Source organism: Camelina sativa, chromosome 1, assembly GCF_030686135.1.
Source record: "Camelina sativa cultivar CO46 ecotype springtype chromosome 1, ASM3068613v1".
In the NCBI taxonomy this organism is placed as follows: Eukaryota; Viridiplantae; Streptophyta; class Magnoliopsida; order Brassicales; family Brassicaceae; genus Camelina; species Camelina sativa.
Genome location: NC_141880.1, coordinates 4749612 through 4771085, shown reverse-complemented (window position 1 = coordinate 4771085; position 21474 = coordinate 4749612). Strand labels below are relative to the sequence as shown.

Below are 21474 nucleotides of genomic sequence, written 5' to 3'. Positions count from 1 at the left end.
TTATGGTTGAGTCAATGCTTAGGTTTACACTGTAACATGATGCTCTTATTCATATTGAGAAGTAAGTCTTAAGGCCATTAGGCATTGTTTGTAGAAACCAGACTGCAGGAATTAAAAGGGACCAGATTCTTTTAACAGATCAAAACTGAAGCTTGCAACAATAAGCATCTATATATACACATATTTATACACGTATGGTAACAGAAGACTTCATAGGAGGGTGATGAGGGGCCAATCGTTGATCTTGATCAGCGGCACCTACTGTACTCTTTCCGGTAGAGGAAAATTGCTTATGTTGGATTCCATTTTGTTGAATGTGAGGTTTGCAATGGCTCTATCGATTGAATTCGTTTCAGATTCTATCTCTTCTTCTCTATTCAACCTGCAATCAAATAACTGTCACTTTGATCAGTATCATCATAGGAATCTTTTATTTGAGCAAGCTATTATCATAGGAATCTATAGGTCCAGAAGAAAATATAGACTTTGATCCTATGAATACTCAGACGAATTCCTTTCAAGTATAGATCAGAAAAAGAAGATAAGACCTGTACCTGTTTCCATCACCATAATCATCATATCTGGACGTTTGCATAAGCAGCTCTTCTGAGTTAGTGCTGACTGAATCCGATTTATCTTGTGAACTCCTTGCAAGTCGGTAAAAGGTATCCCGGAAACATCTGCGTGTCTCATCGGTTAACTATAGAGCAAAAAAAGTTTCTTTTTAAGACAAAACCTACAAAGCAAGTCCAATGACTGGGAATATCAAATGTAAGGTTAAAAGGTTGTAGGCAAAATCGTCAGTAACTCACCTTTTGTGAAGCCCTTTGTAGATCCTGCAACACGAGTTCTTCGGAAGACAGTTCATCCCCATAGTTCGAATCTAACATGTTGTTGTCTTCAGAGAGATCCGAGATTGTAAATGGAGCTTCCTCCTTCAACCAGAAACAAAAAGATTAATAATCAGAATCTCTAAACTTACAAGAAACCACCACAGATTAAGCAACAAATAGATAACTGTAACACCATGTAAGAACAATATCTTACCTTGAAAGACATGTCATCATGACAATGGAACATAGGGACTTCCCTACCACCATACATAGAAGAACCGACACTGTTATTGCTGCTGGTTGCTCGATGTACATCTCCATCATCCTCTTGAACATCCTCCAAAATTGAACTTCTTCAGTAAAAACCGGAAAAACCAAAGAGAACAATTAGATCGGAAAACACAAGAAAAGTAGGAAGATGGTAAGTAAAAAAAGAATTGAGGGGGCCGTACAAGAACATATCATCCATGTGTTCGATTCCTTCGAAGTCATGAAGTGAAGAAGCACCGTAGAAAGCCTTTGATCTCTTAGACTCTTCTTCTTCTTCACTCGTCCTCATACCCATCTGACTATACATCAAACCTTCTCCATTAAAACCATCGTAATCGAAACATTTCTGAGCAGCTTGAGGAGAGCTCATGCTCCATCCACCCCACATACCAGTAGATGGGTATGTCTCTGATGACGATTCTTGGTAACTAGGCACAATAAGCTCTTCAAAATTCCTTCCAGCATAACAATCCATAATCAAATCGATCGATTCTATCAACCTGATTGACAACAAAATCAAAAGCTCACTACTTTCAGAACAAATCCCAAAATCTAAATGGATTGATTCAAATCTAAACAAGAAAAAGAGAAGAAACTTACTTTATAGAGAATTACGATCAGAAAACTATCAGATGATTGGTTCAAAGATCAAGAGAAACTTTTTGATTCTTCAACTGTAAGCAAATACTAATAACAAGACCAAAGAAGAGAGAGAGAGAGAAGACGAATAGTGTTTTTTTTTTTGTTTGTATTGCTTCAACTTCCGAGGAGGTAAGAGAAAAGATGGCAGCACACACAACACAAGTAAGGGAAAAGAGAGAAGCGCGTGAGCAAAAAATGGCGCGTGAGGTAGATCTTGTTTTCGTGGCTCAGAATTCATAGACAAGATTTGTGGCTCAGATCTTTCCTCCATCTAAACCACTCTTCTCATTGGTCCACGTGTACGATTATATCTTTTATTGTCTCCAAAGTCGGCAAAGGAAAATTAAAAAAACTGTGCAAGTTGCGGAATTTTATGACCCCTACTTTTCTGTCATTCCGAAAATGACCTTCTTCTTTAGTGAGAGGATAACGCTTCTTTAGTGAGAGGATAACGCGGTTGTTAAGAGGATAAACTAGTCATTCCCGCACCGAGACGTGTCTTTCTTGGCTGATATCTTGTTTACACGTGACACTTTCTTTGTGGAGAATAGGACACGTGGCATGTGATTAGCGGGTGGAATTCCACGTTTCTGAACCGCATATTATATTGGATATAAATGGCATCTAATGCTTTTTCTTTCACTCAAAAGAGTGCGGTGGAAGGACTAATGGGCCGAGGCCTAATCCTTAAAAACAAATAATTTGGTTGCAGAAATATTTATTTGTTTACGGCCCATTGAGACCTTCATTATAATACCACACGAGTTACGAGCTTCGTCTTGTCGGAGTCGGAGAAGAAGCAGTAAGATGTTCAAGAACACGTTTCAGTCTGGGTTTCTGTCTATTTTGTACAGTCTAGGGTATGCTTTCGTTATCCCTTGAATTTATTCGCATCGGTTGATATGTTCTTAATTATGGAAGGGTTTTGATTTTTTTTTTTTTTTTTTTGTTTTTGCAGAAGCAAGCCTCTTCAGATATGGGATAAAGAAGGTAAGCTTGTGTTTTCTAATTTTTTTTACGTAAATTGAATCTTAGGTAGTGTGATTTTTGTCCCCACAAAGCCTTGAACTTGGGTAACAAAAATTATCTGAGCTGGAATTTTTCAAGAAGTTGATCAAAATTTAGGGTTTAGCTAAAGTATCTTTACTTTTGTTTCTTGTGATTAATAGTTGTGGATGGCCATGTGAAGCGTTACCATGATGATGAGATCCAATCCAATGTGCTTGAAGTAGTTGGATCTAACATCCAGTCTACATACATTACATGTCCTGCTGATCTTTCCGCTACTCTTGGTATCAAACTTCCTTTTTTGGTCTTGGTTGTGAAGAATATGAAGAAATATTTCTCATTCGAGATTCAAATTCTGGATGACAAGAATGTGCGCCGCCGTTTCAGAGCTTCTAACTTTCAAGTCTGTATGTCTTTCCCTTTGCTTTTTCAGTCTTCTTCACTATTTTTTTGAATTTCATCTGATCAGGAAGCCTCCTACTGTAGTTTCGATGCTCTGCTATTTTCTTCAAGCAATTTCTAATCAATGTCTTAGTTTATATCAATAGATTAGTAGGCCGCTTGTTAGTTTTTAGTTTATACTGCTATGTTTCTCGGAAAGATACCAATCATCTAATCTTTGGATAAGCTTGCAGGATGTGTAACTCTATTAGATACAGTTCTTGTCACTACATTAAATCCGCTGCATGTTCTGTATTCTAAAACCCTGTTTTCTGTTGAACAATTTTTTGCAGGCTGTCACTAGAGTAAAGCCGTATATTTGCACAATGCCACTCAAGATGGACGAAGGCTGGAATCAAATCCAGCTTAACTTAGCTGATCTTACTAGGAGAGCTTATGGGACTAATTATGCTGAGACATTGCGAGTTCAGATTCATGCCAACTGCCGCCTCAGGCGCATATATTTTGCTGACCGTCTCTACTCAGAAGAGGAGCTTCCTCCGGAATTCAAGCTGTATCTCCCAGTGCAGGTTTAGATTTCACAATTTTAGATACCATTCTTCTACTTTTTTTTTGCATTAGTCGTTTTTACTTACAAAGCATGCTCTTTTTTCAACTGCAGAAAGCATGATTAGTTAATTCCAAAGGCTTCCACCATTGTCGTGGTACGCAATTACACTGTTATCTATTTCAGATATGAGAGCTTTAATTTCGCTTGTAGCATCCCATGTTATTAGAAGTTTGCCATACCTTGAGCTTGCTTTTGACTTAGTATTCATTGTGTTAATGTTAAATCTCTTACTGAAAGGGAATCACATACGCTTTAGATTTTCAATGTATATCATACATGATCTTGAGTCACTGACTCACTGCGGATAAGAAACTTACGGATTGAGTCGTATGATGCCACTCTCATGCTATATTAATTTTAGGGAATTAAACTTGCAAAATGATATCAAGTAATCCAAAGACAATGCCAATTTCAATTTATTTGAGAGGAAAAATGTCATCAAGCCAAGTACACACAATTACAGAATGGAGAAACTCAGGTTCTTTATTACAAACAGTGGGATATTTTACTGGCCAAAGACCCGCTTGGCACCGTCTACTGTGTTTCTGAGAAGCATTGCAACTGTCATTGGGCCAACACCACCAGGGACAGGCGTAATAAAACCTGCAACTTTAGAAGCTTCTGCGAAATCAACATCTCCAACCAACCGGTATCCTGATTTCTTACTCGGGTCGCTGACTGCGTTAGTTCCAACATCAATTACCGCAGCCCCTGGCTTTATCCAGTTGCCCTTAATCTGAAAAGTGAAAACGAGAGTGTTTAAGAATTGATAAAACTATACACATTAATCTACATGAGGTAGATTGGATTTTGATCTAATAGACAATGAAAAAGAGTGAAATCACCATGTGGGCTTGTCCGCATGCAGCAATAACAATGTCAGCTTCGCGGATGATAGCCTCAGGATCCTTGGTGTGAGAATGTACAATGCTGACAGTAGCATCAGCCTTGAGCAATAGAAGTGAAACGGGTAAACCAACAATATTACTCCGACCTACAACAACTGCTCTTTGCCCCTTTATCTGTACACCGCTTCTCGCTAAGAGTTCCAAACATCCCTGTGCACACAACAAATCACCTCATCATTGTTGAGCTAGAAGAAACACTTGACAGAAATTTCTAGCCGACAATTTTCTTGGAAGAGACTCAAGTCTACATGCAAAGAAGGAGCAGTACCTTTGGGGTGCAAGGAAGGAAGAGTGGTTCTCTGCCTTTCATGGCTAGCTTACCAATATTCAAAGGATGGAAGCCATCAACATCTTTATCAATGCTGATTGCACCCAAAACATTCTCCTCATTAATATGTTTCGGCAATGGGAGTTGAACTAATATGCCTGCAAATCAAGTACAGGTGAGCAAGGATGTTCCCATTTACTAAAACGACAGACCTGGATTTAAGCATTAAAGTTGTCATTCATAATTCAATGATAAGCATCATGTACAGAACAGCTAACCATGGATATCGGGGTTTGAATTGAGTTCATGAACTTTGGTAATAAGATCAGCTTCAGAAACTTCCTCAGGTAGGCCCACATCAAATGACTTAATCCCGACCTCAGCGCATGCTTTCCTCTTTGTGTTCACATAGGTCTGTGAATCCTTTCGATCCCCAACAATAACTACCGCTAGTCCTGGGACCTGCACGAAAGGTAAAAACCAAGATTTGTGCCAGTATTCTTGAAACTATATAAAAAGAGTGTCACAATTGTAACACTATCGATTCAACCATTCTTTTACACTCTCTCTCTTCCCTTCTACTTCATTACAAGGATACCAAACTATATAAAGTTATAAACTTAGCACACATGTTATGTCTGATATTTAGACATAACAGTATTCTACTTGAAGTAATACAGACAGGTCAAAGATCCAGCAAAACAAGAGAACAGTGAAAAGAGTTCACACCAAAGGCAACAAAAAACAAATCTTTGCAGAACACTGATTTAACTAAAATCTTCGCTCAACATCTTTGAAGTAACAAATCATTCATTGATTTAACTAAAATGGAGCTAACAACATCTTATGATCAATCAATCACGCTTCGTTTAGAAAAAGAAGAGAGACATATCAAGATTAAGAAACTGTGATTCATCATACATAAGATGCGTCCTATTATACCTTGCCGTGTTTCTCAGATAGACCGCGAACTTCCTCGGCGATCTCTGATCTGATGGTATGAGCAATCTCCTTGCCGTCGATAATCTTCGCCGTCTGATCAGATGGTGACGCCATGATGATAATATCTGTTCCTATGATTAGTGCATCCACTCACACTCGAAGAAGACCAAGAGAAGACTTAAATCTAAATCCATCCGCGAATAAGTATACTCCTACTCCTGCAACCAAACGCGAGATCCAAAACTTAAGCAAGCGACGTCGTATGAAAGTGGGCCCAATCATAACTCTCACGAGGCTTTGTCGCGGCCACGAAAACCCAGACGGCGTTAATGGGCCCACTTCCGTCTGTTTTAACCCTCGCCGTGACGGCGAATCTTTTTCCCTCCCAGCGTTTCACGCAAACAGTAAGTAAGGGTTTGGCGGTAAAATTGGGTCATAGATGGGTACGTGTCGAGTTATGAGTGGAAAGTAAGTACGCGTATATAATTGTATACGCATGTGTATGTATCCGCCGTGTTGTTTTTCCCGCGCGAGATTATATCCTTTTTTAGGGTTTGCCGCATAATCAGACCCCATTCTAGAGAGAGAGAGAGAGAGAGAGAAAGAGAAAGAGTCGAGTCAGGTGAAGAAGATAGAGAGAAGAGGGCTAATTTTTGTTCATAGGATTTACGGAGATCTCTCGCTTCTTTTTTTTTCCAGTGGTTCTTCTGAATTCGTCGGCGTTACCAGTGTGAGTTCTTAAAAGAAAAATTAGATCTTCTGCTCAGCTTTTTAATCGGAGGCGTTTGGTTTTTTGGGATCTGTGTTACAGCTTTAAAAAAAAAGGTAAGATCTTTCTCTTTTTTTCTTCTACTTATCCTTTGATTCGAATTTTGTTTTCTGTGTGGGTTTAATCTGAATTTGTTTTTTTTTTCTTTTCTAATTGGATCTTTCTCTATTCGATAATTCGATTGCAACTTCGAGAGAATTTTAATTAAAAATTTGGGTAATTTTTTCCAAAGTTGAGGTTTTGAGATTAGTTCCCAATTTCTCTTTTTTTTTTTTTTTTTTTTTTTTTTTTTTTTGTTCTCCCCCAAATTTGCGTATTTTCTGAATTTGGGAAATTTGCGAGTTTGTTTTTCACATATTTGTTTCGGTGTCTTCTTCTGTATGGGTTTGATGTGGTTTCTATTGAAGTTCAATGTATGATTAAATCATCAAGTCTTTTTTTTAAAAAGTTGAACAGTTTAATTGGAGGTACAATTAGCTTAATTTTTCATGTTTTCAGCTGCATTGGAGACTATGGAAGAAGTTCAACCTCCAGTGACGCCGCCCATTGACCCTAATGGGAAAAGAAGTGACGCCTCTCTATTGGACATATGCGAGGTTTGTTACTTACTGTCTTTGGTCATCTCGTTGCATGTTGTTGACTTCTCCCGTAGTTTTTTTTATGACTAGATCTAATCCCTGGAGTTGATTTCTTATTTACAGAAAGTTTTATCTCTTGATGGGAGCACTTGTGACGAAGCTTTGAAGTTGTTTACAGAAACCAAACGAATTCTGTCAGCAAACATGTCTAACATTGGAAGTGGAACGGTGAAATTTACTTCTTTTTTGTCTCTTACCTTCTTCTTTATCAGTTAACTGTGTGGTTCACTATGACTAAATTCTGTATTTTCTCTTCTTATTAGAGGGAGGAAGTAGAGAGGTACTGGTTTGCTTTTATCCTCTATTCAGTGAAGAGGCTTAGTGTGAGAAAAGATGGGGATGGTCAGTCAGGGTCTGGTGATAATGGGTTTAATCTATGTCAGATACTGAGGGCTCTTAAGCTTAAGTATGTAATGCTCATTTTCGTCCTTCCTTACCATTCTTTAGTTCATTTGAAGTGATTTTATTCCTTTTTCCTGTTTTCAGTATTGTGGATTTTTTCAAAGAGTTACCTCAGTTTGTGGTCAAGGCTGGATCTGTACTAGGTGAACTTTATGGCGCAGACTGGGAGAACAGACTTCAGGTACTGCCCAACTTCTTTATATTTACTCTTATTTTTAATCTATCAGTGTTGTTAAATATGCTTCTCTTAACCTGTGTTACTTTACTTATTGCTAATTTTTACTTACTAGGCAAAGGAGTTGCAGGCAAACTTTGTGCATCTTACCCTTCTAAGCAAGTGAGTTTAGCTCCCTTCCTTTGTTGCACTCTTTTACATTTTTTTTTCTTCTGATTTGTGTAGTAATAGTGGTTGACATAGATTCCATTTTTTAGACCTGATACTAAGAAGCAAATTTTTCTTCCTATGCAATAATCAGAAGATAGGCTTGCAGTATTGTTTCAAATTTCTGTTAATTTAAATTTAAATTTACAGATTTCTGGTTTATGTGAATATTTCTGTGAATTGTTTTAAGGACTTGTTAAGTATGATGTTTTTGGTACCTTTCCTTGGTAACAGACACTATAAACGTGGGTACGGGGAATTCTTCTTGACATATGATGCAAACGCAGAAAAGAACTCTGCGAACTCTTCTAGCTATTTGCCTGAGAGTTATCGTTTTGGATGGCTACTCTTTTTGGCACTCCGAAACCATGCGTTTAGTCGATTTAAGGACCTCGTGACATGCTCAAATGGCCTAGTTTCTATATTGGTTAGTGACTACCTGTGATACTCTCCCTAATCTGTCATTCATTTTAGTCTTGCTGTACATTACTATTTGAAAGACACCTCATATTAAATAATGTAGTTAAGTGTAGGCTAACTCCTTTTTATCTTATCAGGCTATTTTGATCATACATGTGCCTTGTCGGTATAGAAATTTCAGCTTCCAAGATTCTTCTCGTTTTGGTGAGTGTTTATTTTTTCTTCTCTCCTGATAAGCATGGCAGCATGGAATGTTTATCCTCTATTTTCATTATGTGATGAATCTCAGTTAAGAAAGGCGACAAAGATGTAGACTTGGTTGCGTCACTATGCAAGATATATGACGCCTCAGAAGATGAGTTGAGGATAGTAATTGACAAGGCAAACAATCTGGTAGAAACAATATTGAAGAAAAAACCATCTCCAGCATCTGAGTGCCAAACTGACAAGCTAGATAATATTCACCCAGGTAGAGTCTAAAAACATTTTCCTTCTACAATTAAAGAGTCATGTGAGTTCACTGAACAGTTGCCTGATTGTTCTTCGATTATATACGGTGTTTTACTGCAGATGGCTTGACCTACTTTGAGGGTTTACTGGATGAGACGTCCATCTCAACTAGCTTGATTACACTAGAAAAGGATTACGATGATGCATTTTGTAGTAAAGGCGAACTCGATGAGAGGGTATTCATCAACGAAGAGGATAGCTTACTTGGATCTGGAAGCTTATCTGCAGGAGCTGTAAATATTACTGGTGTCAAGAGGAAAATTGATGCTTTAGGCTCACCTGCAAGGACATTTATAAGCCCACTTTCTCCTCATAAGTCGCCTGCTGCTAAGACAAATGGTATTAGCGGTGCTAACAAGTTTACAGCAACACCAGTGAGCACAGCAATGACAACCGCCAAGTGGCTAAGGACTGTCATATGCCCGCTTCTGCCACAACCTTCTCCTGGATTGGAACATTTTCTTAAGTCATGTGATAGGGATATAACTAATGATGTCACACGAAGAGCACACATAATTTTGGAAGCTATATTTCCAAATAGTTCCCTTGGTGGCGGTGGAAGTTTGCAAGCTGTTGACTTGATGGATGACATATGGGCAGAGCAGCGGAGATTAGAAGCTCTCAAGTTATACTACAGAGTTCTTGAGGCAATGTGTAAAGCAGAAGCCCAGATTTTGCATGCGAATAATCTGAACTCTTTATTGACAAATGAGCGGTTCCATAGATGCATGCTTGCTTGCTCAGCTGAATTGGTACTGGCTACCCACAAAACCATAACAATGTTGTTCCCAGCTGTTTTGGAGAGGACTGGGATCACAGCTTTTGATCTCAGCAAGGTAATAGAGAGTTTCATCCGACATGAGGATTCTCTGCCTAGAGAGTTGAGACGGCATCTGAATTCACTGGAGGAACGACTTCTAGAGAGTATGGTATGGGAGAAAGGCTCTTCAATGTACAACTCTCTGATTGTTGCTAGGCCAGCGCTTGCATTGGAGATAAATCGGCTCGGGTTACTAGCTGAACCGATGCCATCTCTGGATGCAATTGCAGCACTTATTAATTTCTCTGAAGGAGTACATAATGCATCATCTGTTCAAAAGCATGAAACTTGTCCAGGTAATTTTATTTGTTTTTGAAGAAAATCAGTTTTGTAACCTGCTGTTAATGGTGTGATTTTCTTACCCAAACTTGTCAAATTTACTGCCATATAGGACAAAATGGGGGAATTAGATCGCCCAAAAGATTATGTACTGAATACCGCAGCATTCTAGTTGAACGCAATTCCTTTACATCACCAGTAAAGGATCGTCTGTTGGCCTTAGGCAACGTGAAATCCAAGATGCTGCCACCTCCGTTGCAGTCTGCATTTGCCAGGTACATTTTCAGTTATTATGGGTAGAAATGGCAAGTTAGTATACCTTTTTAGTTGTCCCTGTACTTCTTAAGTTTACCTTTTCCGGATTTATGTCGACAGCCCAACACGGCCCAACCCAGGAGGTGGAGGAGAAACTTGTGCAGAAACTGGAATCAATATTTTCTTCACAAAGGTAGGTCAATGAGATCTTCGGATATACTACTAATTGTTTGGTTGGATGTACTATAAAACATGGTATGGATTCATTATTTTCGTCTGACAAATGTTTTAATGGTCCTACTCACTATATGGTGGCTCTTCCCAGATTAATAAATTGGCTGCTGTCAGAATCAATGGAATGGTGGAAAGACTACAGCTTTCATCGCAAATAAGGGAGAACGTATATGGTCTCTTCCAACATGTACTTGCTCAGCGGACTTCTCTTTTATTCAATCGACACATTGACCAGATCATTCTCTGTTGCTTCTATGGAGTGGCCAAGGTGAGTAGAGTGATTCAAAGGTCTTAACTTTATGTCATCTGGTTTATAATGGCTTCTCCTCCGCTTACACTTTATTTCTATTAATCGCCTTGTAGATATCCCAAATGAGCCTGACTTTTAGGGAAATTATATACAACTACCGGAAGCAACCACAGTGTAAACCATTAGTTTTCCGCAGCGTTTATGTGGATTCGTTACAATGTCGCCGTCAAGGGGTATATACACTCTTAACCTTATGCTGAACAAGTCTCTTTACTCTGTGGAGAATACTGAAATTTGTGACAATGACTTGAACAGAGAATAGGGCCAGATCATGTTGACATCATCACATTCTACAATGAAATATTTATTCCCGCTGTAAAGCCGTTGCTGGTGGAGCTCGGTCCTGTGAGAAACGACCTGTCTGTAGAAGCCAATAATAAGCCTGAAGGTAACTAAGAAATGCCAAATAGATACTTGTTAGACGTAAGCTTTGTTTATAAATGTAATCCCCAAGTTAAGTAATCATCTTATTTTGGATTTACAGGTCAATGTCCCGGATCACCAAAGGTGTCTGTGTTTCCAAGTGTTCCAGACATGTCCCCTAAAAAAGTATCTGCAGTGCACAATGTTTATGTTTCTCCTCTTCGGGGATCAAAGGTTAGTACTCAACTCTTTATTACTAAGTCTTGCGGAGGAGGTTGGTGACTTGATTGTTTGGTTACCTTCCACGTGTTGTGTGTTTGCAGATGGATGCTCTTATTTCACACAGCTCGAAGAGTTACTATGCTTGTGTTGGAGAGAGCACACATGCTTACCAGAGCCCTTCAAAGGACCTATCTGCCATCAACAACCGCTTGAACAAGTAAAAACAAAAAACATTTCTCATCAGCTTCTTCCTTAAAACCAATCACTAACCCAATTTCGTCTGGTGTCACAGCAGCAGCAGCAGCCGCAAGAGGACGCTAAACTTTGACGTAGAAGCAGGGCTGGTCAGCGATTCCATGGTAGCAAATAGCCTTTACCTCCAAAACCAAAATCAAAACCAAAATGGAAGCGATGCATCGTCCTCAGGTGCTGCGCCCCTTAAAACAGAGCCTACAGATTCATAGATTATCTTTCTCTATTTGCAACACCAACTTCTCTTCAACTATAGCATCTGTAAATCCTATGTTGCAGAGTTTGCTTTTATGTTTAGCTTTCTAGTTTATAGTGATCACCTCAGGCTATGAGCGGATGGATCCCTTTGTGGTTTCTTTTTCTTATTTATCTAAGTTAAGTCAGTCTTAATAAGCGTTAATAAATGTTTTCTTTTTTTCACTCTTTAATTTTAACTGTATCTTTCTAACTAAATTTCTTATCCACTATATCTATAGGTTTTTTAAAATTATTTATTGGATACGGTTAATAACAAACAAATTACGTGATTAGCAATACAGAGTATACTAGAAATGTAAAAGCCGTCATTTGTAATAGTGTTTGGGCAGTGGACAGAAGCTTCCATCTTTGATCATTTTAATCTTACTTTTATAAAGAGGCAAAAGCAATTCCTTAACTGTAAATATATTTAGAATTGTCTGAATAGTTTGTCTGTCTTTACTTCTCCATCTCTCTATAAATTTACGTCGCAAGACAACAATTTATGTCAGATTTCAGATGAACTTAATGCTCTAGCAAGCTCATCTTACTAAAACTTTCTAAATATAGAAAATAATGATATTACGGATTAAATTTAACAATCTTGCAACTTGTGATCAGATTCGGCAAAATTGAGGAAAAGTTTCTTACAATGGCTATAATCACATTCAAAGATTAAATATCTGAATTGGCCAACGACGCTTCTGACCCTTTGAGCTCAGCCCAGTAGCCTCTAAGGACACGTCAATGCTGCGATGCTCATACGATCGTGCAACACTCACACGCAGATGAATGCTTGAGGCAGGAAGCTCTTCGGTTCCAATGTCTCCTCTTCTGTCATCACCAGTCAGAAGTGAGGCTGGTGCCATTGTGATTGGTTCTTGAAAAGTTAAGACAGTCTGAGCCCAGTGTGTTGGGGGAGTGTAGGGTGATGTAGATAGTACAGTCGGGTTTTCCTTGCAGAACCTATCAGTGAAACCTGTGTCGAACCACAACACAACACCATGGCACAACCTAGTCTTTGCTTCTGACTCAATGGGCTCCAGCGTTGCGGTTGCTGTAAAATCTACTTCATCCGGTTTCATGGTAGCCAGATCAAATGTCTAGAAACAAAGAAACATAGAAATTCAAGGATATTAATTTTTTTCAAAGTTTTTTTTGGCAAAACCAAAGAAAGTTTGACCTTTCAAACCTGAAGAAGGGCGGGCTGTGTCACTAAATCACGCTCCTCTATAACGTCAACAATGGGAAGTCGAGCAGTATCTTCAATAATTTCCTTACCAATTGACGACATGTCAAAGCCATACACATCTTCCCAGAAAGGAAGACTCGTGGCACCTTTTCCAAATCCCGCAACATACTGATCCAAGAAGAAAAAAGGTTAAAACTCATCAAGACGATTTTCACGAGAAAGCCAACATTTGAAGGGCAAAAGATAAGTTTTACCATGGTGGCCGTGTCAGGGAGGATTGCACCTCCAGGTTTCAACCACCGATCTCTTGCATAGAGCACAGAACTGAGCATTGACTCATATAAAAGGCAGTATCCCATCCATTCGCTGACTAACACATCAACACTATGAGGTTCAATCTGTATCGATTTATCTAGCTCTTCAACCATTGAGTGTGCAACTTCAAGCACCCCATTATGCTCGTTGTCATTGAATACTTTGTTATCCTTCGCAATCTGCTTGCAAAAAAATTTCAACCAGGCAAAGAATTAACATATATGCGGGAAAAAGACAAATAATGAAAACCTTGTAGCAAGTAGAAAAAGGTAACCTTAGTTGCAACTTTGGCCATCTTCTCACTAGCTTCAACTGCAACTACCCTTGAAGCCCCAGCTTTAGCAGCAAAGAGACTGCAGACAAAGGATAAATCGGTTATCACATGCACACTAAATATAAGAAGAACCAAAAGTTTGACTTAAACAATCAAAGGATCTGCATATAGGCAAGGAAAATTCAAGGAAGCCTTGAGAATAAGAAACAAAAGAGGCAAATAGAACCACCAAATAAGAAGACTATATAACTTGAAATCAAGATGTGCTGAAAATGAGACAGAAGTTTCCCTAAGAGAATGAGAAGAAACCTAAATGAGATAGCCACTACAGAGTGAGAAAGATAGCTACTAACTCACCTCAATATCCCAGTTCCACAACCAACATCCATAACAACAGAGCCACTCAAGAGAGTAGGATTCTTCATAAGTGCATCTCGGTATGCTTCTGTTCTAACCTGTTACAGACATCAGAAAAATTGAATAAAATCTGACAGCGGACAGACAGTGGTCATATTCTGCAAGTGCAAGTTAGTTAATGTGGACATGATTCCAGAAAAGATTAGTGCATTACCTTATCACTAAGCATCTCCTTGTGAATGCCGAACGAACTATAAGATCCAAAATAGTTTTCATTCACCTTTCTAATGTTCCTATTAACTAGTCTTCCATCACAAACCTTCGGTTCTGCATCTTCCCCATTGACTATTAAATCATCCGCAGAACTTTGCTCCTTCAGGCCATTGCAGTTAGAGAGCAAAGTTAAATCCTTAGTTCCATTTATATTGCGTTTATCACTGTTCGACATTGAGGTTTCCCCTAAAGCCTCAACATCAATGCTTAAATCCCCAAGTTTCTGCAAATCCTCCATCACTTCGTCTCTGTCAAACGTGTCTTCTTCTTCATCTTCCTCATCATCAGCAAATGAGTACAAAAGTGAATCCTCCTGCGAAAAGGGCTTCAGATACTTCTCTTCATCCCAAGGAAACTTAACATCCTTGAAATCATCAGCTTCAATCCTCCAACTCCAACATTTGTTCTCAGCCACCTAATTGCATTAAAAAGGAATCAACTTTAAGCAAAATAACAAAACTTTGGAAAGCAAAAAAGGGGAAGCAAAAACAACACAAACCTGTGAGCGGATATAGTTGATGAGCTTAAACGAAGAGTAGAAATCGAGTTTCAGTTCCTTTCTAATTCCACGGAAATCAAACCCGTGGCTCAGACAACAGTGTTCGAAGAGAGAATCACAGGAAGTGTAGTGAGAATCACAAAACAAACACAGGAAATCAGATTCGGAGCCGTCATCATCCTCCTCCTCATCTCCTCCTCCTCCCACTCCTACGCCACTATCGTCTGCTTTCCAATCTCCCCAGTCTCCGTCGTCCGAGAAGTTATCTTCTTCATCATCGCTGTAGTTGAGAATCTCGTCCTTCACCATTGTCGCCGACATGAGAAGGATGAATCAGTAGTACGGCGCCAAGTTCTCAAGAGAGGGTTTAAGAAGCGGAGACACCCCGGCGGGACTGTTAGCAAATTACCTTCTTATCCTTTTCTGGTTGAATCAAATCTGACTTAAATCCAGAGAGTAAACCGAAACTAATTACGACTTGTCTTCTCCCTCACCTTAAGGGCCCATTAGCAACTTAGTCTGAAACGATAGGCCTATAAGCCCATTAGCCACTTAGACTCAAAACGACATCGTTAGATAACAGTGGAAGCAATCAGATAGTCTCCGATGGTTCCCTTTCTCAAATCCGGCAACTGTGTTTTTTTTCTCAGGTAGACAGAATTCGCGATTCGATAGATCAGAAATGGCGGCACCTTTCACGTTGAGGAAGATTGGTGTACCACCGAACTCAGCTAACCTGACGGAAGCTCGTCGCCGTGTTTTCGATTTCTTTAGAGCTGCATGTAGATCTATCCCCACAATCATGGACATTTACAATCTTCAAGATGTCGTCGCGCCTTCTCAGCTCCGATTTGCAATCTCTGCTCAGATTCGGAACAACGCTCACATCACCGACCCGAAGGTACTTGCCTTAATTTCACTCTGATTAACCCCAGGACAAGGGTCCTCTCTGCGATTGCCGGAGATGGAATCAATTTAGTCTCCCCTAAATTGGTCATACGTCTTGGTAGGATTGGATTGGTTACCACATTGACCCAAAAAATGAGCTTTTTCTTATTTGTTAAGCTGATTTAGAGTTTATTTCTGCTTTGTGAAAAAGCTTACACCTTTAACCGTTTGGAATTTAGGGAAGTAGTTTATGCCAACAAAGCCTTGGTTTTTGGGTAGTCTAATCTTATGAACAACAAAGTGTCTTGTGGATTGGTGCTGGGTGTTGATTTCTTAGCGTGAAAAGGTGGGGGCTTTACTGGTTATATTCTGCTTAAGCTTTGTTACCTTGTGGTTCCTTTGTGTCTGGCATCAAAGACTTTTCTTCTTTGCATTTGTATTCTTTCATAGGCGATTCTGTTGTCATCAATAGACTATACCCGCTACTACATTATATATACTTTGAATCAAAATGTAGTTCTTTCTCGTAATATGAGTAACAGCGTTGTTGGCTTTTGGTACCTAAGTTAATATTTGCTTTGTGTGGTGATTTGTTTGTATTTTGAACCATCAATTGATAGCATCTTCTTATGTATGATTGCAGTCATCTCGGGTTTTTTTTTTTGGTTTAAGGTGCTTTTAGAATGCAATCTAGTCCTGATTGAGGTGTTTCTTCTGCAGGTAATTGATCTTCTATTATTCAAGGGAATGGAAGAGCTGACTGACATTGTGGATCACGCAAAGCAGCGCCACCACATCATCGGTCAATATGTGGTAGGTGAAGGGCTCGTGCAGAATACTGGAAACAAGGATCAAGGGAGGACTGATTTTCTCAAGAATTTCTACACCAGCAACTACTTTTAAACTGGTATGTTTACTTCTCAAGTTTCACATAAGCTGTACTGGTTATGCTGCTTCAGTTCATGCTCAAGTTTTACATAAGCCTTGCCAGTATTGTATTGTCGACTTTTGGAAGAAATCTTCTTCCCGAAAATAATTAGATCTTTTCATTTGTATGAGCATTTTCTTTGACTCAGGCTGGTTATGCATAATACTAGCCAAACCTCTGTGAGATTGTATCTGTGACAGTGTTTGCTGGGCAAATCTTTCTATGAATTCAAGATACACAACAATATGCTGTCTTTTTTGAACTCTATATAAATTGAATTGGTCTGTTTGAGATTTGATCATACAATTGAAGTTCCTGAACGGATCCCATCTTCTGTCATGTTCCACCTTACACTGATGACCTATCTGCTTTCAATATTCAAAGACCTATAAACATTCACTCTCTATAAACTACACAACCTGATGGCTAAAGATTACAACACACACCACACTCAAAGTCTTTGGAGATCCCAGAAAACCATTTTCAAAATCTTTAGTCTTCTTGCCCAAAATATTGCTTTTGGTAAGAATCTGAGAAAGGCCTTGCTTTGTGATCTCTTCGAAGGAGTATCCCTCCCTATTTGAGTCATAAGATTATGTATAGAGCTTTATTCTTGTGTATCACTCTCTTGGCCGGGCAAGCCACAAGGAACTAAGAGCACGTAATCGATATGAATAATCATGTATGGCAAGAAGAGCACGAGCTGACTGACGCGTTGTTAACACTCTAAGCATCTGCTGCAGCGTTTGCAGTCTCAAGTTATCAGCCTGCCACCAAGAAATGCCCTATGAACTCCATTACAGACAGATTCCTATATATATGATTTATTTCTTTGTAACAATACATGCTCGTTATATATCTCACGATAGTATTCACATTTCAAACGTACCTGGCGGATGAATCCTTCGAGGGTGCCTAACTGTCCCATTGCCATGGCCATCTGACCCATGTAGCTCGCAACATTATCAGATGAAGTGGAACCAAGAGTACCACTGGATAAAGTATCAGCTAGGGATAGCTGTAAACTTTCCATCCCTTGAGATAGTGCATCTTCCGCCTGCTGCGACGTCTGCTGCAAGCTATTTAAGCCCATTACCTGTCGTTCGGTCATGGGCTCTAGCTGATTCGCAAGAAGCTGTTGTGAAAACATACCAACTCAATTAAATTGGTCTGACCATCAAAATTTTCTCTGTGAACTTGTAAAGAGATTACCTTGAGAAGTTCGGATGAGCGGAACCCGCCAAGCCACAAGAAACATCTCTCAGCTGGTGTTTTCCACATTCCAGATAACAAGTGGAAGACATCATTTTTAGCTGCATTGCTCTTAATCCTGAAAAGCTCCTCATAGTGAGCCATCACTCCATCTACAATTGTCCGGAGCTCAGTATCACCTGCATGAGCATTCAGGGCAGATCTCAGCTCATTCATTTGCTTGTTCTTTTCTTCAAGCCACCGTGAATGTTCGGCATCAAATGCCAAAGCCCCTGCAGAAAGACAAGTATACTAGATCAAGAACAAACCCACAATACTTACACCTTGCAGACCTCAGCCTACACCAGCGCGAACTATATGAACTTCAGTATTGATATCACCATTACTTTAATTTCTTATCCAAATCATCACTGACTCTTGAAACCATTTACTCTAATAAGCGTTAGCAACTTAGCATATTGCCATGAGATGACTTATGCTGATAATGAGTAGAGTATATGCACTTATCTTACCTATAAATTACAAACTAAAAGGATCAATCTGAAACGTGAAAACTAACAGAGAAGAAACAACCCACCATTTCCACCAGTAGAATGAGCTTGGTCTCCTGAACTTGAGATGAAAACACCCTAAAATTGAAAAGGAAAGAAAATTATATATATGTATACGGAAGTGACAGATACAATGTCATCAAAACGAATCTGATAAGATCCAGAATATAATTCTCTTTATGCTTTCAGGATCCAATGAACAAACTAGAAGGACCTAAGGATTACTTTTAGAGCATTACCACCTTTAACCAACAAAACTATCTATGAACCATATTTCTGTTACTTCCTCTACTTCACTAATCCAAGACTCAACTAACTTGTTAACTGACTATTCGTTATAAGTTGAACTGGCATTAGGCCTTGGCTGAGGTCTCTTTTTATCTTCTTTATAAAGAGTTGCTTAAACAGAATCAAACCAAATAAGAAAGTAAAGTTAAACCTGCTGTCTTGCTCTTTGCAGCTCCTGCTCAAGTTGAGTCAGCTTTAATCGACTATTCTCCAGCTGCTGAACATACGCCTATGGAGGAAACAATAATTTTTTTAAGGTAAATGCAAATAGACATTCTTCTAGAGATGTTGCAAAGAAGTAAGAGGAATATATAAGAGATACCAAAACAAGAACAGATGCAAGATGTACCTTCTTTCTCAATCGGCTTTTTCTTGCTGCCTCCCGATTTTGAGCAAGCCTACGAAGGGTCTACGGATCAAAATAAAAAGGAAACAAAACAGATTACGAATATGCGCAATACAAACAGATACTTGTTCATCCACAGAGAAGAATTTTATCACCTTTTGATCCAACTTATCCTTTGATCGGTCACTGGAATCAGACGCAGCAGCAAGCATCATTTGCCCCCTCTCAGACTGCAATTAACATCAGGAATTACTATGTCATTCATAAATTTGCCGTTTGGTGAACATAAACTAATGATTTGTCCTGTGGATTTGGCTCTACCGGTAGATCGTCCCAAGTTTTACCAAGGGAACCCGGTTCAAGCTTCCCACGAGTGACATTTTCGAGAAAATACAATAATAAAACGATTAGATGCAGATTACGAGCTAACCCCCTGATCTCTATGATCTGTATCACCATCAGTTGAGACATCAGTCCTGGAACTGGTATCAGCCATATTACTTTCTATAGTGTTTACTTGATGCAGAGACTATCCACTTGTGCTCCCTTTTGATGTGGCACTTTATGTGATTTACCTCTAGTGTTAAAACTTTACACTAGAGGGAGCAACGACTGCCAAGAGGAAATGAAGATGAAGGAAATTATTAGATACCAGGGTGAATAAACATTAAAACAGAAGAGAGAAACTAAACACCTTACCAAAACAACCAATACATATGGAAAAGGAACAACCAGTGAACCATTGACTGTGCTGAATGAAAAAACAAACAGTTAAAAGTACCATCTCTTTTGCTACCATAGTTTTATATAATCCATAAAGCATTTGTCTCATCCAAATTAAAAAGAATGCAAAATGGTCCTTACTATTGAACACAAAAGAAAGTTTTATGCTAACAAAGATATAGATAACACTCGAAGGAGCTTTAAAGGGTATTATATCCAAAGTTCTTTTTTGTTAGGATCAAAGCTTAGCATCTACAAGAAACTCTTTTGCAACGAAAAATCAATGCTCTTAGAGACATAGCAAGCAAAGGTAACTGAAAGACATAAAGGAATCTTAAAGCAGGATACGGGAAAAGAGAAATGAACCCTTGATGATTACAAAGATACTGATAACAAGAGACGGAGCTTAAAGGGCATCTGTGTAGACAGAGGATCAAGGCTTGGCATCTAACAAGGAGCTCTTTTTCAACGATAATCCAACGCTCTAAATCCTACCCCACAACCACCAAGATGCCAAAGACGAAGAAGAGTGCAAGCCAAATCTAATTGAATGTAACAGATCACTTGAAAGGAGAATAATACTATATGTATGTGTAAGGGATATAAAGGAAAGCGATACAATTTCGTAGGAAACTTAATATACTGCTAGACGACTCCAGTACTAACTAGTAACTAAAATACGCAATAAAAACACTAGCCCTGCATAAAACTAAGTTCACCAAAGCAACTCACTGAGGCACCGAGAAGAAAGAAAACCCAATATAATTCTATCCAACCAAACAAGTAGTTCCGAAAAGTCCTCTAAGATTGATTAACTACGTTCAGACATTCCTCTTAGCCAATAGATCGAAGTCAACACTAGTGGAATTCATGTAAATGCAAAGACAAAAAGCTGCCTCAGTTTGGAATTTAGGCACACTCACAAGAATCACTTGGCTGACAGAAACTGGCTTAAGTCACACTGCAGTAGCTTAACTAACTGAGTATTTTTAGGAATTGGAGTAGGAACGAAGACAACGGTTGAAGTACTAACATCGACTGAAACAATAATAAACAGCTGATTCAAAATCGAACACAAGCGAGAAATAAGCTTATAGCAGCTCATCACTCAAATCAATAACTGACCACAGAGGATTCAAAATCTATCCTCTTATCAGAATTCAACAGACACATGAAATTCAAAGCATACTAACATTTGAAATTCAATATTGTTTCAAGAGAATTAGATGGATTTTAGTAGCTGAAAACGTCATCAAATGAACAAACAAAAAAGTATGAAACTGTTTAAGCTTCTGAAAGTCAACTAGGTCTTAATCTCAAAGGCAAACACACAAACTGAAAGAGGAAAAAAAATGTAAGCTTTCCAATCACAAAAGTAAAACAAAGAACGAGGAAACTTCAGACAAGAATTAATAAAATAAAAACAAACACCAGAGGATACAAAGAGCTGGAGAAAGCAAGAAAGCTCACCTGAGAAACGAAATCTTCTGTCTGAGTAAAAGGTTGTCCGAAATCGGATTGAAGGAAGAAGCAGAGAGAGACACGATCCCGTAGTTTCAATCACCGAGACGTCGTTTTGTCTACAAAAAAAACCCACCATCCCCAAAAGAACATCGAACGGGAAATTGCAAACTTAACCCCCATACTATTCT

The 21474-nt window shown here is 38.9% G+C and overlaps 7 protein-coding genes across 22 annotated transcripts; 3 read left to right on the top strand and 4 right to left on the bottom strand.

The window, feature by feature from the left end:
• Positions 1-23: 23 nt before the first annotated feature.
• On the bottom strand, positions 24-2090 carry LOC104776502 (protein LNK3). Of its 7 annotated transcripts, none has more exons than XR_015587388.1 (6): positions 1704-2079; positions 1286-1603; positions 1048-1186; positions 813-935; positions 555-680; positions 24-382 (listed from the first exon to the last, which is right to left on the bottom strand). XR_015587388.1 is itself a non-coding variant. In XM_010500604.2 (6 exons), the coding sequence occupies exons 2-6, from the start codon at positions 1576-1578 to the stop codon at positions 378-380; spliced, it is 720 nt and encodes a 239-aa protein (XP_010498906.1). In that variant the 5' UTR covers positions 1579-1603; positions 1704-2090; the 3' UTR covers positions 24-377. The 7 variants fall into 7 exon arrangements, 4 of the variants coding, with proteins under 4 accessions (XP_010498906.1, XP_010498891.1, XP_010498898.1 ...); XR_015587396.1 differs by having other exon boundaries at positions 24-396; positions 1704-1888; XR_015587404.1 differs by having other exon boundaries at positions 1048-1183; positions 1704-1879.
• Positions 2091-2374: 284 nt separating this feature from the next.
• LOC104776483 (uncharacterized) lies at positions 2375-4001 on the top strand. 2 transcript variants are annotated; one of them, XM_010500570.3, is made up of 5 exons: positions 2375-2605; positions 2704-2735; positions 2915-3156; positions 3488-3724; positions 3817-4001. In XM_010500570.3, the coding sequence occupies exons 1-5, from the start codon at positions 2553-2555 to the stop codon at positions 3823-3825; spliced, it is 573 nt and encodes a 190-aa protein (XP_010498872.1). In that variant the 5' UTR covers positions 2375-2552; the 3' UTR covers positions 3826-4001. The 2 variants fall into 2 exon arrangements, 1 of the variants encoding a protein (XP_010498872.1); XR_015587218.1 differs by having other exon boundaries at positions 2387-2605; positions 2915-3160.
• A 153-nt stretch (positions 4002-4154) lies between these two features.
• Positions 4155-6146, bottom strand: LOC104776476 (bifunctional protein FolD 2). The gene is made up of 5 exons (XM_010500561.3): positions 5884-6146; positions 5220-5403; positions 4942-5099; positions 4611-4823; positions 4155-4501 (listed from the first exon to the last, which is right to left on the bottom strand). Exons 1-5 carry the CDS (start codon positions 5995-5997, stop codon positions 4271-4273), a joined length of 900 nt encoding a protein of 299 aa, XP_010498863.1. The 5' UTR covers positions 5998-6146; the 3' UTR covers positions 4155-4270.
• On the top strand, positions 6121-12159 carry LOC104776460 (retinoblastoma-related protein 1). 3 transcript variants are annotated; one of them, XM_019245783.2, is made up of 18 exons: positions 6121-6708; positions 7151-7248; positions 7354-7458; positions 7554-7696; positions 7777-7873; positions 7983-8029; positions 8309-8501; positions 8632-8698; positions 8784-8963; positions 9065-10120; positions 10216-10378; positions 10479-10551; positions 10684-10860; positions 10956-11075; positions 11158-11290; positions 11387-11499; positions 11589-11704; positions 11783-12159. In XM_019245783.2, the coding sequence occupies exons 2-18, from the start codon at positions 7165-7167 to the stop codon at positions 11949-11951; spliced, it is 3036 nt and encodes a 1011-aa protein (XP_019101328.2). In that variant the 5' UTR covers positions 6121-6708; positions 7151-7164; the 3' UTR covers positions 11952-12159. The 3 variants fall into 3 exon arrangements, with proteins under 3 accessions (XP_019101328.2, XP_010498844.2, XP_087351749.1); XM_010500542.3 differs by having other exon boundaries at positions 11780-12159; XM_087495623.1 differs by lacking the exon at positions 6121-6708 and having other exon boundaries at positions 7141-7248; positions 11780-12159.
• Positions 12160-12541: 382 nt separating this feature from the next.
• Positions 12542-15468, bottom strand: LOC104776442 (putative protein arginine N-methyltransferase 3). The gene is made up of 7 exons (XM_010500523.3): positions 14887-15468; positions 14329-14802; positions 14115-14212; positions 13758-13836; positions 13423-13662; positions 13169-13336; positions 12542-13079 (listed from the first exon to the last, which is right to left on the bottom strand). The coding sequence occupies exons 1-7, from the start codon at positions 15205-15207 to the stop codon at positions 12645-12647; spliced, it is 1815 nt and encodes a 604-aa protein (XP_010498825.2). The 5' UTR covers positions 15208-15468; the 3' UTR covers positions 12542-12644.
• Positions 15469-15544: 76 nt separating this feature from the next.
• Positions 15545-16946, top strand: LOC104776433 (NADH dehydrogenase [ubiquinone] 1 alpha subcomplex subunit 6). The gene is made up of 2 exons (XM_010500511.2): positions 15545-15787; positions 16495-16946. The coding sequence occupies exons 1-2, from the start codon at positions 15569-15571 to the stop codon at positions 16675-16677; spliced, it is 402 nt and encodes a 133-aa protein (XP_010498813.1). The 5' UTR covers positions 15545-15568; the 3' UTR covers positions 16678-16946.
• LOC104776398 (transcription factor TGA6) lies at positions 16493-21466 on the bottom strand. 7 transcript variants are annotated; one of them, XM_010500477.3, is made up of 10 exons: positions 21293-21466; positions 19799-19850; positions 19530-19711; positions 19255-19329; positions 19103-19162; positions 18905-18982; positions 18492-18543; positions 17915-18186; positions 17592-17837; positions 16493-17469 (listed from the first exon to the last, which is right to left on the bottom strand). In XM_010500477.3, the coding sequence occupies exons 3-10, from the start codon at positions 19593-19595 to the stop codon at positions 17323-17325; spliced, it is 996 nt and encodes a 331-aa protein (XP_010498779.2). In that variant the 5' UTR covers positions 19596-19711; positions 19799-19850; positions 21293-21466; the 3' UTR covers positions 16493-17322. The 7 variants fall into 7 exon arrangements, with proteins under 7 accessions (XP_010498779.2, XP_010498804.2, XP_010498771.2 ...); XM_010500502.3 differs by lacking the exon at positions 19799-19850 and adding an exon at positions 19421-19496 and having other exon boundaries at positions 19531-19711; XM_010500469.3 differs by having other exon boundaries at positions 19799-19845; positions 21293-21434.
• Positions 21467-21474: the final 8 nt, after the last annotated feature.

What these genes read in the sequence shown, in the direction of transcription:
- LOC104776502 (XM_010500589.2), bottom strand. Translation starts at nt 1,578, where the DNA reads ATGGATTGTTATGCTGGAAGGAATTTTGAAGAGCTTATTGTGCCTAGT. An exon ending in CACATGGATGATATGTTCTT is followed by an intron (nt 1,187 to 1,285) that starts GTACGGCCCCCT and finishes TTTTTACTGAAG; the next exon opens with AAGTTCAATTTTGGAGGATG. An exon ending in ATGATGACATGTCTTTCAAG is followed by an intron (nt 936 to 1,047) that starts GTAAGATATTGT and finishes TTCTGGTTGAAG; the next exon opens with GAGGAAGCTCCATTTACAAT.
- LOC104776483 (XM_010500570.3), top strand. Translation starts at nt 2,553, where the DNA reads ATGTTCAAGAACACGTTTCAGTCTGGGTTTCTGTCTATTTTGTACAGT. An exon ending in TCAGATATGGGATAAAGAAG is followed by an intron (nt 2,736 to 2,914) that starts GTAAGCTTGTGT and finishes TGTGATTAATAG; the next exon opens with TTGTGGATGGCCATGTGAAG. An exon ending in TCAGAGCTTCTAACTTTCAA is followed by an intron (nt 3,157 to 3,487) that starts GTCTGTATGTCT and finishes AATTTTTTGCAG; the next exon opens with GCTGTCACTAGAGTAAAGCC.
- LOC104776476 (XM_010500561.3), bottom strand. Translation starts at nt 5,997, where the DNA reads ATGGCGTCACCATCTGATCAGACGGCGAAGATTATCGACGGCAAGGAG. An exon ending in TATCTGAGAAACACGGCAAG is followed by an intron (nt 5,404 to 5,883) that starts GTATAATAGGAC and finishes CCTTTCGTGCAG; the next exon opens with GTCCCAGGACTAGCGGTAGT. An exon ending in TCCTTCCTTGCACCCCAAAG is followed by an intron (nt 4,824 to 4,941) that starts GTACTGCTCCTT and finishes TTGTGTGCACAG; the next exon opens with GGATGTTTGGAACTCTTAGC.
- LOC104776460 (XM_087495623.1), top strand. Translation starts at nt 7,141, where the DNA reads ATGTTTTCAGCTGCATTGGAGACTATGGAAGAAGTTCAACCTCCAGTG. An exon ending in CATCTTACCCTTCTAAGCAA is followed by an intron (nt 8,030 to 8,308) that starts GTGAGTTTAGCT and finishes CCTTGGTAACAG; the next exon opens with ACACTATAAACGTGGGTACG. An exon ending in GCTAGATAATATTCACCCAG is followed by an intron (nt 8,964 to 9,064) that starts GTAGAGTCTAAA and finishes GTTTTACTGCAG; the next exon opens with ATGGCTTGACCTACTTTGAG.
- LOC104776442 (XM_010500523.3), bottom strand. Translation starts at nt 15,207, where the DNA reads ATGTCGGCGACAATGGTGAAGGACGAGATTCTCAACTACAGCGATGAT. An exon ending in AGGAGATGCTTAGTGATAAG is followed by an intron (nt 14,213 to 14,328) that starts GTAATGCACTAA and finishes TGTCTGTAACAG; the next exon opens with GTTAGAACAGAAGCATACCG. An exon ending in TGTGGAACTGGGATATTGAG is followed by an intron (nt 13,837 to 14,114) that starts GTGAGTTAGTAG and finishes CTTTGTCTGCAG; the next exon opens with TCTCTTTGCTGCTAAAGCTG.
- LOC104776433 (XM_010500511.2), top strand. Translation starts at nt 15,569, where the DNA reads ATGGCGGCACCTTTCACGTTGAGGAAGATTGGTGTACCACCGAACTCA. An exon ending in CTCACATCACCGACCCGAAG is followed by an intron (nt 15,788 to 16,494) that starts GTACTTGCCTTA and finishes TTTCTTCTGCAG; the next exon opens with GTAATTGATCTTCTATTATT.
- LOC104776398 (XM_087495785.1), bottom strand. Translation starts at nt 19,570, where the DNA reads ATGTCTCAACTGATGGTGATACAGATCATAGAGATCAGGGGGTTAGCT. An exon ending in AGGATAAGTTGGATCAAAAG is followed by an intron (nt 19,163 to 19,254) that starts GTGATAAAATTC and finishes TTTGATCCGTAG; the next exon opens with ACCCTTCGTAGGCTTGCTCA. An exon ending in TCATTCTACTGGTGGAAATG is followed by an intron (nt 18,187 to 18,491) that starts GTGGGTTGTTTC and finishes GTCTTTCTGCAG; the next exon opens with GGGCTTTGGCATTTGATGCC.